Here is a 17037-nt window from a genome sequence, read left to right as displayed (position 1 = left end):
CTCGAAAAACAGAGACGACAGAAGAACATGCGAGGTGACTGAGAATCCCTACATGAAGTGACGAAGGGTTTTTACGACCACTACACGAAGTAGAAAGCACTTGATACATGGATAAGATGTGAACGTGATTAGGACTTACCCCCAAGTCAGCCTCTGCTGCTATGCTACAACCAGGCGGATGGTGAGACAGTTACCTTTTTGCCACGGCTTCCTGTATGGAGGCCCTTTTTATCAAGAAGAAGACGTGCGTGCCTAATATGCTCTTTCCAATCTTAAATGCGCAGGAGGCGATGACATCACCCTGAGTCTGAGTTGAATTGGTCGGCAGATTTCCACCGGACACCGGCAAGTAACGGTGCGTGAAGATATGTCACATTCATGTAGTCCCGAGGTGCATACGCAATAAGCAAAGGAGCTCTTTGCCAAGGCGCACGCCTGCAATGCTACAAGACCATCTCTTGTCAAATCAACTCTTGCATCGTTCTCGACCTTATCTCAACGCACGTTCAATGATGAAAGAAAGAGGAGAAACGGGTGAAAAAGACTTGCTATACTTGACATGTGCGATAGGAAGACTCAGAGTGCCATTGACTTCTTGCTTCAGTCGCTACGCTGACGACTCCAAGCAGATTGCGCTGCGAGCCTTGAAAAGGTCCTGATCATCGGCCGAAACGCTTCAGCTCCCAGGCCCTCAGAGGCGGGTAGACAACTGCAGCCCATGCGAATCCAACAAAGTTGCCCATCTGTTCACATTAGCTTTGCACATCTCTGCCTCTCCACATGCACATACATCAGCTCCATAAGTCCCAACCTGCTTAGCGATTGGTCCAATGTACCAAACTTGGGCCATACACATGATGGCTCCGATCCAACCGATCACGAACGAAGTAAAGGCTGCGATGCCCAGCGGCAACTTCTTCTTCTGGTTCCAGACTTGCCAATTGAAGCCAGTCTTACGACGGAAGATCAAATGTTCCTCGAGGGTGATGGCGATCCACACTGAGACCCAGTAGCCCATAAGAGCAAGGAAATTGGTGAAGATCTCGGCGAGATGGGCACGCCCTGCTAGTGCGCAGACTGTGTAGATGACTACGCCAACAGTGTTCCAGATGACTCTCGGTACGACACTTGCGTAGCGCCCTAGAATCTGGGCATCGATACCGGAAGAGTAGGTAGGGACGATGAGGTTGGCGACGAGACCCAAGGCAACTACTACGCCGCAGAACGAGCCGAAAGCGCCTAAAGGCTTGTACGCTTCGACTATCAGGGCGCCTTGGGATACCCCATATGCCGCTTCCCAGTCCGTGTTGGTAAGCATACCGCATGCCAGGCCAATGCCCAAGACGAAGGCAAACGTGAAGCTGCACATCAAACCGAGCATGGTCATGCCGAAGATCTTGAACGATGATGCGTGTTCTGGGTAGTAGACGAAGTAGTCTGCTGCTCCTCCGCCGTACGTAATAGCCGCAGCGAGTGTCAAGCCGAAGAAGCTGATGCGATTCCCGATTATGGTATCTGAGTCTTCGTCGCCGTGAGACTCGGAGTAGATGTTGAACTGCGGACCGGCGACACCAGCTAGAATGCATAACACAATGAGTTGTGGTAGCCAAGCCCATCGCTCGTAGTAGTGGAAGATCTGGTAGCCGAACGTTGTGATAGCCCACGCGATGATGGCTACGATGATTATGCCCACTACCACGGACATGGAGTTGCCCGAAACAGCCGAGAGAATCTGTCCAGCGACTACGCAGTCGATCATTCCGTACCCAAGCAGAACGATGATGTTGAGCAGGACGACTACTTTGGACGGCCACCAGCCTGTGACGTATCGCGAGAAGATCATAGTCCGATTCCCGCTCTTCGGACCAAAGGTAGCGATGTATGCGACGACCAGACAGCCGACGAATGCGCCGAACACGGCCAGCATGCAGGAGTCGAGGAAACCCAGTGCGAAGACAGCGGGGCCGAGCATGCCCAGCGTGATGTTGTTTGCCGCGAGGTTGACGCTGAACCACATGATGGCCATCTGAGAGTATCCGAGCAAGCGCAAGTCCTGTCGCTCCTCCGGCTCGACACGCTCAATGCCGCGGGCCTCGAGGTTGTATGCGACAAGCTGCCTCTCAAACGCCTTCCACGTCTGCTGCCATCTGCTCTGGTGTCCCGCTCCTTCAGTCTCGGTATCGTGTGCGCTGACAGGTAGTCCGGGTTCGTTTCTCGCGTTCGGGGCGAATATCGACTTCTTTTCATCGGGCGGGTTCGTGATGGGGTCCATGACGGCGACCTAAAGCCATTAGTAGCAGCCTCGCGGCGAGGGAGCAAAGCATGAGTCCTTTCGCAGGCTTTAACCTGATCAAGTTCAGACCGTATATCTCAGATCGCTGCTAGCAAAGATGCTGGCGAGCGAACACCGGTCTCATGCGTTCTGCTATCTGACGTTACCTTGATCGGGCATTCTGCTACTCGGCTGCATCCTGGCTGTGTTGCCGTACGTTTGAAGAGACAATGACGCGATAGTAGAGGTACGAAGCAAAGATCAGGAGAGCAATGGAGTGTCAATGGAAGCGGCGAGAAATGGGAGTGACATTGGAAGCGAAAGGCGACGAGCGAAAGATGACATGACCAAAAACCCCGCTATCGTGCCGTCCCGAAAATCTTGCGCCTTTCCCGTGTCTTGGACTGCTCGCGTAATGGAATGCGTTCAGATTCTTCAATATCTTTCGGTTAGACTCAACTTTGTCGCGCGCATACCCGTGGGCGCGTCGAAATCGCGCGATGGTCGTGGAGGTGTGGGAGCAGGCCTCTGTGGTCATAGCTTCCTTGGGTTCACGCGGTGTTCCTGCGGGTCAGCCTCGCCCAGCTAACATGGACGCGACACCGCAATTCCATGACAGCATCATCTCGCATTCAACAACAACCTCCAACGAAAATAACGGCAAGAGCACTGCGGTCACGCCGACGAGCACATGCCATCTATGGCGACGTCACCTCGCGCATCGAGCAGGTACACGCGGCGCTCTTATCATCTTCGGCGCCCGCCAGTAACCCCGGTCTACATCGGCCTTCCTACTACCTTCCACACCATGCTCTTTCAATCAAGCTGCATATTCATCCTGACTATGTTTGAACTTAGTCGTCATTCTACTGCTACTCTACTTCCAGGTTCCCATGAGGTTATGCCCATATTAGGCAGGTCTAAGATCTGCGTTGCGACACATGAACACCGGGTCACAAACCCATGAACCCATGCTTATCTGTGATAGGTAAGATGCGACTAACCGCTATTACTGTACCTCGATTACTACCGCCATCCCCGGCCATTGCCGTGGGACTAATGCGGGGGAAGGAACGTAGGCGGAACTAAAGTGGATGATACTTTAGATATGCATTCAAGCATCTATGCTTAGGTCAAGCTTTAAGTATCTGCAAGTGTGCAGCAGACTACAGCAAGCCCTACATTCTTGACACCTGTCTCTCGCAGTGTATTCATCATGAGGTTGACGAATACGTTGTTGTTGACCACTGGTCTTGTACCACTGACCTTCGCTGCGCCGGCAATCCATGGACGAGCCAACAACAGCACCTGTAGGAAGACTACTGTCGCGATCATGTAAGTTTGATCTTTAAAAACACAGATCACAATCGACTAATCATTCATAGCGGTGGCGGTGTTGCGGGCATCACAGCAGCTGTAAGTCTACATTAAGACTCTTTCAAAATGAGTGGAACAACGCAAAATTCATCTAATCCAATACATGGCTCAACGATTATGTCTAAGCCAGCTGCTAACATATTCCAGCAAGCGCTTGCCAATCAATCAGTTACCGACTTCCTGATCCTAGAATACCAGGATCATATCGGTGGCCGCATGCGAAACACAAAGTTTGGTTCCGATACCAACGGCGACCCTTATACCGTCGAGCTAGGTGCAAACTGGATCTCTGGTCTGGGTGAAAACACAGTAGACGGTCCAGAAAACCCTGTCTGGACTTTTTCAAAACAAGTCAATCTCTCCAGCCCAAATTCTGACTCCTTCTCCGTCACGACCTACAATGAAACGGGAGCTGTGGACTTCACGAACTTACTGGATGAGTTTGAAGAGTACTGGAGTGTTTTCGAGCAAAGTGCTGGAACGCTACTCTCTGAGAACTTGCAGGACAGGAGCTTCCGTGCGGGTCTTTGGCAAAGCGGGTGGAGACCAAAGGGCGATCCGGCGCGCAAGGCTGTGGAGTATTATCTCTGGGATTGGGAGACCGCTCAGGTAAGCTACCTGGAATGATCATTTGTGAGATGTGCTAATACGCAAGCTTTCCAGACACCTGAGGAATCAAGCTTCGTCTATGGCATCACGGGATACAATTTGACCTACTATGGCTTCTCCGAGGTCAGCAACTGTACGTACCTCCATACAAGAGTATAAGCAAAGTACTCATACACATCCTTATAGTCTGCACCGACCAACGCGGCTTCAATACCTGGCTCAAGCACCAAGCCTCCAAATTCCTCAAACCGGGCGACCCCCGCCTCCTCCTCAACACCATCGTAACAAACATAACCTACTCTGACACCGGCGTCCAAATCCTCACCTCAGACGGCTCCTGCATCGAAGCCGACTACGCCATCTCCACCGTCTCCCTCGGCGTCCTCCAAAACGACGCCATAACCTTCTCGCCCACCCTCCCCGACTGGAAGCAATCCGCCATCGCCACCTTCTCCTTCGGTACCTACACAAAGCTCTTCTTCCAATTCAACGAAACCTTCTGGCCAACCGACAAGCAATTCTTCCTCTATGCTGACCCCACGACGCGTGGTTACTACACCGTCTGGCAGAGTCTATCCACAGAAGGGTTCCTGCCCGGTTCCAACATCCTCTTCGCCACGCTCGTAGACGAACAGTCGTACCGTGTGGAAGCGCAGGACGACGAGACGACGGAAGCGGAGGGTATGGCTGTTCTCCGTAAAATGTTTCCCAACATCACGGTCCCTGAACCCATCGCCTTTACCTACCCGCGCTGGTCCCAAACACCCTGGTCTTACGGTTCCTACTCCAACTGGCCCGCTGGAACGACACTCGAAATGCACCAAAACCTTCGCGCGAATGTGGGCAGGTTGTACTTTGCGGGCGAGGCGATGAGTGCGGAGTACTTTGGTTTCTTGCACGGTGCGTGGTTCGAGGGGCAGGAGGTTGGAGAGAGGATTGCGGGTCGGATTACGACGGAGTGTGTTAATACGGAGAGTGGGTGTGGGGATTATAATCGGTATGAGGTGCTGCGTGGGACGACGGAGTTGTGGGAGGTTAATGCGTTTAATGGGATGGGAACGAGTCCGTTTTTTGTGGCGGATACTGGGGAGGTGGAGTAAGAGGATGGGGGTCGTGGGTACGTCTGGATGTCGATGTGGAGATTGGAGAAAGTCTGTAACTCAGGAAGATGATATTTTTACGGCATCCTTCTCTTGCCCTTTCGGCATTGCTTGCTGTCCACCCCCCTCCTTCATCTCAACATCCACCCAAACAGGCACATGATCACTCGTCCCCATCTCCTCCTCACTATCCATAATCCCAGCCGCCCGAACCCACCCCTTCTCCCACATCTTCCTCCCCGCAATAAAGTAATCCACCCTATCACAGCTACTCCCCCATTTCCTACCCCTCGAATGATACGTATACCGTCTTTCATGCGGAAACATCTCCCTCCACACATCCACCCCATCAAATGGCTCCTTCGCCTTCCCATCCCCTCCCAACAGCTTATCGTGGAAATCAGCGCGGTTGACAACATGTGCCTGCGGGAAGATGCGTAGTTTGGGATACCCGTCTCGCTCGTCAGGCGCGACATTCATGTCGCCCGCGAGTAATACATCCCAGCCTTGCTCCTCCAACTCCCTACACTCCCTTGCCAATAGCTTATGAAACGCGCGTTTCCGATCATGTCTCGTTCCTTTAAACGCACCCGTCTGCGGATCTCGATACGCGTTCTCCGTTCCGTTGACGGCGTAGATGTTGAAGATGGCGAGTTTGGCGGTGCTGCTGGTTTTCGAGCGAAGTTCTACGACGGAGATGCGGCCTTCGGCGTCCCAGTCTACGGTGCGGAGGGCGATTTTGTAGGGGATGTAGAGGTCGCGCCGGATTAGGCTGCATACGCCGTAGATTTTGCCGCTGCGTTTGGGGCCGCGGGCGTTGTGGAGGTCGGTGGGGAGGGTGAAGTGGACGTGGTATAGTGGGCGCTTATTATGGGGGGTTCCTTCTTCTTCTGGTAAGGGTGATTTTACTGCTTTTTTGACTGCGTCTTGGGTTTTTTCGTCTGTGTGGGCTATCTTGACTTCTTGGAGGAACAGGATGGATGGCCATTGGTGTCTGTGTAGGAAACCTCTTAGAGAGGCTGCTGGTCGCGCGTTCTTTGCATCGTCCCTAAGCGCCGTCGTGGACTTGGAAGTTTGGAAGAAGTCTGTGATTGGCTTCTGTAGAAACGGAGCAATGCCATTGATGTTCCAAGAGAAGATGCGTAATGTGTTTGAGTCGAGAGGTGGAAGGGGCGTTGGAGATGCGGGCGTGCTTGGAGGCGCCGTTTGCCCAGGAGACGCCGCTGTGTTTGTCGCGACCTTGCGTCGTTTCGAGGGAGGTGGACTGATATCTCGATTCATAGTACTGTAGTGGCGGCATGCCGTGACTCTTTGTGATATATGTGATACATGCAGTTGTAAGATGCGCGCACGACCAAGTGACGTCATCATCACTTTCTGCACCGAAGCAATGCCCTAGACTGGTCGCAAACCCAGCCACCAAGATCCTCGTAACCTTGGTAAATGTCGTATCGCTGTTTGCAGCATACAATCGCGCATGCACGTGGGCGGGGCGCGACGCGTCTTCCCACTAGATTTGATTGGGCAGTGATCAGCCACATCATTCACTACCCCACCACTACCAACACTTGACAACCACGCTACAAACCTCAGCCACAGCCACCTAGAATCCTTCTTCCAACACCACAATCGCATACCTACTCCGTTCTTCTATCTAACTCCAACATGTCCTACCGCCGCAAGAAGTCCCTCCTCATCGGCATCAACTATGTCGGCAGCAGCCACGAACTCAAGGGCTGCCACTCAGACGTAGACAACATGGCCGAGTTCCTTTCCTACCGCGGCTACACCAACTCGCACAAAGACCGAGTCATCCTCACCGACCGACCAGAAGTACCCTACGACTCCCCCTACTACCCCACCGGCCACAACCTCCTCGCAGCCATGGACTGGCTCGTCTCAGAACCCGGATGCACCTTGTTCCTTCACTACTCGGGCCATGGCGGCCAGATTGCAGACGTAGACGGAAACAGGACGACGGGAATGGATGCATCGATCGTGCCTGTGGATTTCGAACAGCGCGGCCAGATTTCCAGTACCATTTTACATGAACATCTCGTTACGTATATGGCGCGGGATTGCACGCTGTTTGTCATAATGGACTGCTGTCATTCTGGTAGTGCGCTTGAACTACCGTTTGTTTACCGCTCTGATAGCGATGGCCAGATCAGTTTGATGGATAACTTGAAAGCTGGGCTTACGCTTGCTAATGAGGCGCGCGATATCATCTCCGGTGGCTTCTCGTACAGCAAAGTTGGGGAGGCGAGGGAGTTGCTTGCAGGTGCGAGTACGTTCTTCAAGGGACTGAAGCATTTTGGAGAGGAGCAGGAGGAGGAGGGGCTCGAAAGTGGAGAGTTTGCGGGCCAGTATGGGAGTGAGCAGAAGATGGTGACGATGTTTAGTGGGTGTAGGGATGATCAGACGAGTGCGGATGCGCGGATTGAAGGTGAGGCGACGGGAGCTATGACGTGGGCGTTCTTGGAGATGATGAAGCAGGATCAGACTCCGACTTATGCTGAGGTGAGTGCTTGACACATGTTTGGCGGATCTGCGCATTGTTGTACTGACGGGGAGACAGACACTCAAGTTTATCCGGAAGACCCTGGACGAGAGCAACTACAAGCAGATTCCACAGCTGAGTTCAGGATTGGATATTGACCTGGATGATATGCATCTGGTACTCTGATCGTAGGGAATTGTCATCAAAGTCTCCGCGTACCCGAGGAGTATAGATAAAAGCCATTCCTAGTAACAAGACATTAGCATTTCACTCATTTGCCCTGGACGGGGATAGTGAATTTGTCTGACCTTTTTGAGAAATCAGCAATCGATGCAGCTTGAAACATACCCGCACCAACCCGTCTCTCACAACGAAGACACAGTTTGTCTAACCTCTAAGACAACATCCGCAACCCATGTCTCAAAACAGCAAACTGTCATCCCCTTCCACGCTCGACATCGCTATAAACACCGCCTCAACCCAGCATCCCCCTTGCCGCCACCACTACTACAAACAATCATCCTTCGTACATACAATCCAACATCACCCCCTACCACACGCTCAAAATGACACCACCAATCGACCCCCTCCGCGCACGCATCTTCTCCGAACTAAATTTCCAACTAACGCACCCCTCGGTCCCCAAGCCCTTCCTCAACGAATGCTCAAAACACCTCGCTTTCCTCGTGCGGTACTACGCCAACGACCCGGACTGTAATCCGCTAAGGGTAAGTGTGCCGATTGTTGAGGTGCCTGTATGCGTACCTTGTGTGGGTATGGGAGAGGAGGAACAGGATGAAGAAGACGAGGATGAAGAGGATGAAGAGGAGGAGGAAGTAGAGATAGAAATAGGCTTGAAGATCGCGTTAGTAGTTTTCGAGGAGAAGAAGAGGAAAAGCTCTGTACAGACTCGGATGGAAGGATTGCGGAAGATGAAGATGGAGAGGTTGTATGGAGTGGGTAAGGTGTTGGGAGAGGAGGAGACAGAAGACGACGTAACACCAACGGTGAAGACGAAGAATGATGGCAAGGCTGGCGGTCCTGTTAGTAAGATCGCCGGGCTTCGACATTGTCTTCCTGCGTCGGCGTCTGGTACAGGAACATCTGTTCCGTCTGCGGCTGGGAAGCCAAGGATGCGCGTACTTATCGAGACGACTGGTACGCTGGGGCATTACAAGTGCTTGGTTGCTAAGCTCTGTGGCATGGCCGAGCGTGTCGTAGCCGGACTGTTGGAAAGTGACGAGGACACGGTGCGTGCGTGCGAAGAGGTCAAGAGGAACAAAGGGAAGAAGGCGAGTGCAGTTGTGGGAAAGAGACCGGTGTGGGATGTTGAGGCTTGTGGAGAGTGGTGTTAAGCCGTCCAATAAGTTTCGACAAGCGACCCAGGACGTGAAATCGATCGTTGCTTTGGTATTCATATTCATTCTAGCACGTAAGACACACAATGATAGAAAGAACAACAGACCCATTGCATCAGAATAACATACTTCAGTAAAATCCAAAAAGGTATCCCTAGCTTGAGCTAACTCACGCAAGCTATTTCCCATCACACCAAAACACCGACCCCGCTACCCGTCGTCAAGAAGTGACCCAGAAAATAGTGCGACGAAAGTACAAACGCCTCGCAAATGCAGCAAAGAACCGCCGTTTGGGTGCTTAGTCCTTAGCGACCTCCGTGCGGACCTCGCCCTTGACGTTTTCGGAGTCGCGTTCTGCGTCGCCCTCTTCTTTGGCTGCGGCGATCTCTTCTTTGTTGTCGTTCTCTTCCATTTCGACGTCTGCCGTGGGGGCTGAAGTAGGTGCCATGGTTGTTGTTGCTGCCGCGGCTGGTGGGGATTCGGGTGGGGTTACGACACCAGCGGGCGATTGTGATCGCGTGGAGCCAGCGGCAGGTGCAGTCGCAGCAGGCGCTGCGTCCATGTCGATGTCGCCATCTTCGTCGGCTTCTTGCTCGCCAGCGGCGGGGGTTGTTGTGCGCGAATTGGCGACTGCAGATGCTTGCCGTGTGGATACGGCGCTTTCACCATTCGTCTCCATGCGGTCCAAGTCATCCTCTGGAGCAGCATTGGGGTTCGGGAAGTCGGTGATGTGTCGCCTCTTCTTGGTGCCGGGCTGCTCGCGCACTCCGAGGCTGTTTTTATAATCCTCGTCATCGCTCGCGTCGTAGAGTTCGCCGTCGTGCTCTATTTGCTGGTCGCGTTGACGCTGTGTCATGCGCACATCCTTGTTCTCGTCGGCATCGAGATCATCGTCTTCATCTTCAGCGTCTGAGTCCGTAGCGCGAGTTAGACCCGCAGGCACATCCGGAATATTGGTGAAGGCTTCAACTGATGGCTTTCCGGTTCTCCGAATATTGTCGATGACGGCTGATTTGATCTTGTGCAGGTAGTCGTGAGAGTTCGCGTTCTCCATGTTAGAAGGACGGACGTCCAGTTCGTAGTCGGGAGCAAAGTATTCGTAGTAGTCGTTAAAAGGCAGCTGTTTGGACATCTTGGTCGAGACGAGCTCTCCCGTCTCGTAGGCCCAAGTTCGCGCCACGTTCCTCATAGTGTAACCACCTCCTCCCAGCACGATGACTGGTACGCCGAAGCTCTTGACGTACTTGACGCAATTGGCGTGGCCGTCCATGCTCAGGTTGAAGCAACCAAGCCTGTCTCCGGAAAGACTGTCGCCACCGCATTGTAGAACAATAGCCTCTGGGCCGTAGTATGTCATAACCGCCTGGATGACGGGCTCGAAGATGTTGCGATAGGTCTCGTCGGTGATGCCGTCGCGAAGAGGAAAGTTGACCGAGTAGTTCTTGCCGCTGCCGACACCGATGTCGCGCAATTCACCGGTACCGGGGAAGTACTCGCCGTACTTGTGGAAAGAGACGGTCATGACGCGATCGGTCGTGTAGAAGGCTTCCTCGACACCATCTCCGTGGTGGACGTCGATGTCGATGTACAGCACGCGCTGCTTGTATCGGAGTAGCTCGATGATTCCCAAGACAATGTCGTTGACATAACAGAAACCACTGGCTTCGCTCTTCTTCGCGTGATGCAGTCCTCCCGCCCAGTTCACTGCGACATCGCATTTTCCTCGGTTCAAGCGCGCAGCGCCCTCCATGGTGCCGCCAGCGCTGATACCGCAGAACTCAAATAGGCCGTCAAAGACTGGACAATCGTCTCCGACGTTGTATTTGCTCTGCTCACGTGTAAAGCTCTCCATATTATCGGGCGTTACTTTGTGAAGGAACTCGATGTATTCGTCTGTGTGGAACTGCGTCATCTCGTATTTGGACGCGGGCTTAGCGCGCTGCCGGTGAGTTAGCACATATCCATGGAGAATTGACCTCGGATCCACCTACGTAAATCTCCATTTTGGTGTACAGTCCGTAGTTCATGATCAAGCTGTGCGCCATGCGTATGCGGTGGGGCTTCATGGGATGTCCGGCTACATAGGCGTAGTTACCAACGTCGGAGTCGTAGAAGTATGCGACCTTCTTTGGCTGCGAGGCGACGCCATTGCTCAAAGACGAGGAGCCCGTCGTGGGTTCCATAGCGGTGGTCATATCTTTGGTGGCTGCGCACAGCTATGCGACTGGGAGGATGTGTGATGATATTATCGTGATAAATGTGATAAAGTTGGACTGGATGTTGCGGGCGACGGCGACTACAGCATGCAAGGTGTTCGAGTATCAGCAATCAAGGAAGGGTGGAGGGGCGTGGCAGAGAGATGGCGGGAGCTTGAACAAAGACCCTCGCGCGCCATTACCATGAGAGCTGCGACAGGGCCCCCCCGGTCTAGTGCCGGTTCCGGAACAACCGAATCGCCGCATGCAGTCGCGCAGTTACGTGAGAGAGCTCCGAGCATCAACAGCTTCATCATCGCCGCCGCCTTACCCAGCAACACCTCGCCCACTACACGGACACCCTCACCTCGTCGCCAGATACCCCGCCTGCAGTAATCGAAGAATCATCGCCAGTACTCCACCATGGATCGGTTAACTAGGATGCTCGCCGCCGCCCAAGGTGGCATGGGCGGTATGGGAGGACCCCAGGGCGACACCAACCTGATCGATAACTCCGAAACCGTCTACATCTCCTCCCTGGCGCTCCTCAAGATGCTGCGGCACGGTCGCGCAGGTGTACCCATGGAAGTCATGGGCCTGATGCTGGGCGAGTTTGTGGACGACTACACAGTACGAGTGGTGGATGTCTTTGCCATGCCGCAGTCAGGAACGGGTGTGTCCGTCGAGGCCGTAGACCCCGTCTTCCAAACCAAGATGATGGACATGTTGAGGCAAACAGGAAGGTACGCAATCGCTGCCTGGGCGCTCAAAGCCGCCACCGCTCCCACCACACCCATCAGTCGCTGACAAACACAGGCAAGAGACCGTCGTCGGCTGGTACCACTCACATCCTGGTTTCGGCTGCTGGCTGTCCTCGGTCGATATCAACACACAGCAGTCGTTCGAGCAGCTCACACCCCGCGCCGTCGCCGTCGTCGTCGACCCCATCCAGTCCGTCAAGGGCAAAGTCGTCATCGATGCCTTCCGCCTCATCAACCCGCAAGCCCTCATGATGGGCCACGAGCCGCGCCAGACAACCTCCAACGTCGGTCATCTCAACAAGCCATCGATCCAGGCACTTATCCACGGCCTCAACCGCCACTACTACTCCATCGGCATCAACTACCGCAAGACTGCGCTGGAGGAGAACATGCTCATGAACCTGCACAAGCACGTATGGACAGAGGCGCTGCTCATGGACGACTTCAAGGGCGAGGGCGAGCGGAATACCGACAGGCTGCAGAAGCTCGTTACACTGGCAGACGGCTACGAGAAGCGAGTGAAGGAGGAGACGGAGTTGACCAAGGACCAACTAAAGACGCGATACGTCGGAAAGGTCGACCCCAAGAAGCGTACGTCTGACTTATCACCTCGCACCGATTACCTACTAACAACACCTCACAGACATCTCAGACGTCGGCCAGCAGCTCATCGAAGACAACATCGTCTCCGTCTCACGGCAGATGATCGACAAGGAAGCCTCGGTACCAAAATCGAACTCGCGGCAAAACGGCCAGTCAAGCGGCGGCGACGATATGGAGATGGAGGAGTAGGATCGCATACCCGTGGCCTGGCTTGGAGGAAGCATGTACACTGGCATGAGCTGCAGAATAATGCACTCAAAAGAGGCATATACGATACAGTAATGCATAGACTATGTATGAGAACAACGACATCACATAAACATGATTCCACTCATGATGACGGTTGCTTTGCCGATTTGACAACAGCTACACGAATAGGTATAGTTCTTCTAGGCCTGAGTTTAGTAGTCCTGGATAACAACAGAGGCGAACTGATCGCTCACTCATTCGTTGCGGGTAGTCCAGCACATCAGTCCTCCGACACAGCACTGAGACGTAGAACTCGTCATGAGGTTTGCAGTGGCATGGAAATACATTTTCCCACAAGTTACATCCTATACACTTAGACAGGGGAATATGTTTGACGTTGTTCTCTTCTCCACATCGTTTAAACACACACAAGTTGTACGTCATGTTCTCGCTGAAGCGAAGCAGTGGATTATTTCTTTGCGTCAGATGTCGTTCATGTATGATTTCAGCTTTCGATCACGATTGAAAACCGCGGACTAGAAGTCTAGGTGCTGGTTCCATCGTCGGCGTTCCAGGGAAAGATTCGAAAGAATTCGATGATTCTTGTGTGTGGGTGAGACGAGTAGCGCACATGAGGCGTGGGGTCTGATGGTTAGATGTATTGCTATGTCTTTTTTTATTCGCAGAGCCGTTGTCACAACGTAGATTTTCGACTTCCGTCCATCGTCTATCACAACACCTAGTTCAGCACTATTTGATTTCAAACGTATGTCATTTTGATACCTCTATTTTTTTTTCTCGTAGCCAAAAAGCAAGAAGCAGAACACCAGCCCACGCTGATCCATTTCCCATTACCCGTAAAATTCATTTCTCGTACGCCGCTTCTTCGAAGAACCGCGACACGACAATGCGTCGGTATTGTCGCAACAAAAAACCCTTGGGGGTTACTTTCGTCTTTCTGCTCATCCATCCATCCACCGTAGCGATCTTTGGTATATAAAACAACAAAATTTGCCGCCCACTTGAGCCCGCCACCGATCCATAGCTCTCATTCACCCGTGACATGTATTTTGTGAGAAATAAGATAGTCCATCCCAGTATTACATTTTGTTTGTTTCTTCAAATCAACTCCGATAGGAAAGGTGAAGGGTAGGTTCGTTCCATGGAGAAACACACGATGAAGTGGGTTGGGGTGCAAAATTTCGGGGTCCATTACTTTGATGTCTTGAAAAGAGGTAGGGCAAGGTGGCTAGTCCAGATCCCGGGGAGGTAATAGCACAACATCCACTCATAAAAGAGGGTTTTCTAATGACCGTCTTCCAGCCATATAGTGTGCATCCGGTTGGGTAATCCTGAGTTCCTTTCCCACCATGGTGATATCTTGAGTTTGCCGTCTAATTCAGCAAGCTCCTTTCAGAAGTACGATGACCTGCCAGACTAAGGATGGCCATGCGGTTTCCCTGACGTGTCTTCTGTATTCGATCCGTTCTGGCCAGTAGTAGAGCGGATCTTCTTCGCGTTCTCGTCGTCTGAACTTGAGTGGCTGCTGCTTCCGTCTTCGAAGCCAATGGTTCCATCCTTGGATTCGCGGCGTAGCCTATCAGCCTTGTCCTTGAGGTAGGCGGCCTGTTCGGCGGCTCTCTGGGCCCGGATCTGCTTCTTCCACATGGCGGCGTAGTGGCCGTTGCGATCGAGCAGCTCCTCGTGAGTGCCTCGTTCCTGGACCTTGCCCTTGTGCAAGACGAGGATCTGGTCAGCGTGGGTGATGGTACTAAGACGATGAGCGATGATGAGCATGGTGCGGCCCTTGGCCAATGTCGTAAACGCTTCCTGGATGTGCTGCTCTGTCTCCGTGTCAAGAGCGGCAGTGGCTTCGTCAAGCATGATGATACGCGGATTCTTCAGAATCGTGCGGGCGATGGCCACGCGCTGCTTCTCACCTCCAGAAAGTCGCAGGCCGCGGTCACCAACCTTGGTCTCATACTTGTCCGGGAATGTCATGATCTTGTCATGGATACTGGCAGCTCTGCATGCCTCGTGTACCTGTTCGTCGGTTGCCTCTGGGTTTGCATACTTGAGATTGTACATGAGTGTCTCATTGAAGAGCACAGTGTCTTGGGGTACGACACCAATGTGGCTGCGCACCGAGTCGATGGTGAGATCTTCCACATCGTGACCATCGACCTGGATGCTACCAGACATGGTGTTGTAAAATCGGTAGAGCAGACGGAAGACGGTCGATTTACCTCCACCGGATTCACCAACAAACGCGGTGGTCGTGCCTGGCTCGCAGTAAAAGTCGAGACCGGTCAGCGCTGGCTTGCGCTGATCATAGGCAAAGTGTACATCCTGGAAGCGAAGATTACCCTCACAAGAAGCAAGAGGTTTGGCATCCTCCTTGTCGACTACGGTGGGTTGCTCCTTGAACAGCTCAAGCATTCGCTCCGAGTTGATCATGGCAGACTGAATCATCCTGTAAAAGGTGCCGAAGAAGTTGAGAGGACTTTGCAGTTGGCTCATATACGTGAGAAGCGTCACAAATTTGCCGACGTCGAGGACTCCAACTGCGATCTGGTATGCCGCGATGAAGCATGTGACGAGGAGTCCAATCATAAAGACCATGTTCTGTGTGATGTTCATGATGTTCAGCGATATCATGACCTTGTACTCAGCGTTCTGATACTTCTTAACAGCTTCACGGTAGCGGTTGAACTCGTACGCTTCGGCGTTGAAATACTTGACCGTCTCGTATGACACCATGGAGTCGTTCTTGACTGCATCTTCTTCTCTGTCGGCGTTGACCATTTCGCGGCGAATCTCAGCGCGCCACTGCGCCATGCGGATAGTCAGATAGATGTACCAAAATGTAACGATGGCGATGACGAGCGCGTAGTAAGCATCGAACCTGATGAGGAAATAGGCGATGGCTACGCCTAAATCGATGAGCATGGGAACAACCGAAAAGGTCACCTGCTCGAGGAACGTGTTGATGGAGCTGCCCTTTCCTAGAGCGGACAGGACCTCTCCCGTCTTCTTGCCGAGGTGGAAGTCGAGACTAAGGCTGTGCACGTGCTCAAATGCCGCAACGGACAGCTCGCGATACGAGTATTGGGAAACGGGGATCCACAGGGCAGATCGCGCCGCACCCAACAATCCGTTGCTGCCCTGCAGAAAACGGAAGCCGATGTACAACATAATGGCGGTCCACGGATTTCCGCGCTCGCGGTCGTTGAGGCGCTTCACGATTTCACCCGTGAGGTCCGGGACCAAAACGTTAACGACGCGTTGGCCTAGGACGAGCATGAAACATGCGATGACGACCAGCTGCAGCTTGCGATCTTTCGAAGGCCAGAGGTAGGGGAAGAAGACGTGATAGCCTTTGATGTATTCCCACCAGCTGCGCGCGGGTGCGCCAGTGGGCCTGCTCCAGGCGGGCGGTGCACCCTCGGTGTGCTGGTGTTTGCCACCGGTCGGGTGGACTGAGCCATATGAGCCGTTCGCGTGACCGTTTTCCGCATGACCGTTTTGTTCGGCGCTACCGAGCAAAGAGGTATTTTCGGATGGACTGCCCGATTCTTGGCGAGACTTGCGCTGTGGGACTATGACGAATAGTACGTAGAAGGCGATGAGTGCGAGGAGCAGCACGATGCGGAGGAGGTCCATGGCCACCTCTGCGGCTTCCCACTCGGTCATTCCAAATCGCAATCGCTTGGCGGGAGTGCCTACGGTGGGCTCCTTGTGCGGATGCGTGTAAATGGAGAAGGAAAGGGCTACCAGTGCTATTTCTAGCACAGTTGCCAGACTCCATGTTGCGAGATGCGCCTCGGTCGGAGACGGCTTCGAGTCGAGGAGGGAGATGACGAAGAGACAGTAGACGAAGAAGGCGCCAACGAGGTAGATCTGAGAAAGTCAGCCATGGATGGAATCTGAAGTTTGTTGCTGTCACATACCACTGCGGCTTTGCCCACCCACCAGTGCTGCTCCGCCTCGGCCAGGGCATGCGCAACGACGACGACGGAATTGCCGACAAAGGTGAATGCCGTGGCGAGCGAGACCCATTCGAAGACGCGCTT

General features: G+C 53.2%; 7 protein-coding genes across 7 annotated transcripts; 4 read left to right on the top strand and 3 right to left on the bottom strand.

Annotated features, from left to right (window-relative positions):
* Positions 1 to 659: 659 nt before the first annotated feature.
* On the bottom strand, positions 660 to 2272 carry J4E79_005906 (uncharacterized protein; the record flags this gene model as incomplete). The annotated part of the gene is made up of 2 exons (XM_049354782.1): positions 660 to 743; positions 791 to 2272. The coding sequence occupies 2 exons, from the start codon at positions 2270 to 2272 to the stop codon at positions 660 to 662; spliced, it is 1566 nt and encodes a 521-aa protein (XP_049210905.1).
* A 1216-nt stretch (positions 2273 to 3488) lies between these two features.
* J4E79_005905 (uncharacterized protein) lies at positions 3489 to 5358 on the top strand (the record flags this gene model as incomplete). The annotated part of the gene is made up of 5 exons (XM_049354781.1): positions 3489 to 3607; positions 3658 to 3688; positions 3797 to 4258; positions 4313 to 4391; positions 4445 to 5358. 5 exons carry the CDS (start codon positions 3489 to 3491, stop codon positions 5356 to 5358), a joined length of 1605 nt encoding a protein of 534 aa, XP_049210904.1.
* A 523-nt stretch (positions 5359 to 5881) lies between these two features.
* On the bottom strand, positions 5882 to 6639 carry J4E79_005904 (uncharacterized protein; the record flags this gene model as incomplete). The annotated part of the gene is made up of 2 exons (XM_049354780.1): positions 5882 to 5901; positions 5949 to 6639. The coding sequence occupies 2 exons, from the start codon at positions 6637 to 6639 to the stop codon at positions 5882 to 5884; spliced, it is 711 nt and encodes a 236-aa protein (XP_049210903.1).
* A 384-nt stretch (positions 6640 to 7023) lies between these two features.
* On the top strand, positions 7024 to 8044 carry J4E79_005903 (uncharacterized protein; the record flags this gene model as incomplete). The annotated part of the gene is made up of 2 exons (XM_049354779.1): positions 7024 to 7878; positions 7937 to 8044. The coding sequence occupies 2 exons, from the start codon at positions 7024 to 7026 to the stop codon at positions 8042 to 8044; spliced, it is 963 nt and encodes a 320-aa protein (XP_049210902.1).
* A 380-nt stretch (positions 8045 to 8424) lies between these two features.
* On the top strand, positions 8425 to 9213 carry J4E79_005902 (uncharacterized protein; the record flags this gene model as incomplete). Its single annotated transcript, XM_049354778.1, has 1 exon — positions 8425 to 9213. One exon carries the CDS (start codon positions 8425 to 8427, stop codon positions 9211 to 9213), a length of 789 nt encoding a protein of 262 aa, XP_049210901.1.
* Positions 9214 to 9514: 301 nt separating this feature from the next.
* RPD3 (histone deacetylase) lies at positions 9515 to 11399 on the bottom strand (the record flags this gene model as incomplete). The annotated part of the gene is made up of 2 exons (XM_049354777.1): positions 9515 to 11155; positions 11208 to 11399. The coding sequence occupies 2 exons, from the start codon at positions 11397 to 11399 to the stop codon at positions 9515 to 9517; spliced, it is 1833 nt and encodes a 610-aa protein (XP_049210900.1).
* A 435-nt stretch (positions 11400 to 11834) lies between these two features.
* Positions 11835 to 12964, top strand: RPN11 (multicatalytic endopeptidase; the record flags this gene model as incomplete). The annotated part of the gene is made up of 3 exons (XM_049354776.1): positions 11835 to 12154; positions 12228 to 12763; positions 12816 to 12964. The coding sequence occupies 3 exons, from the start codon at positions 11835 to 11837 to the stop codon at positions 12962 to 12964; spliced, it is 1005 nt and encodes a 334-aa protein (XP_049210899.1).
* Positions 12965 to 17037: the final 4073 nt, after the last annotated feature.

The sequence above is a fragment of the Alternaria viburni genome (assembly GCF_023758015.1).
Source record: "Alternaria viburni strain BMP 2772 chromosome Unknown scaffold_11, whole genome shotgun sequence".
Taxonomy (NCBI): Eukaryota; Fungi; Ascomycota; class Dothideomycetes; order Pleosporales; family Pleosporaceae; genus Alternaria; species Alternaria viburni.
The sequence above is the reverse complement of the archived record's forward strand: the minus strand, read 5'-3'. Positions and strand labels throughout refer to the sequence as shown.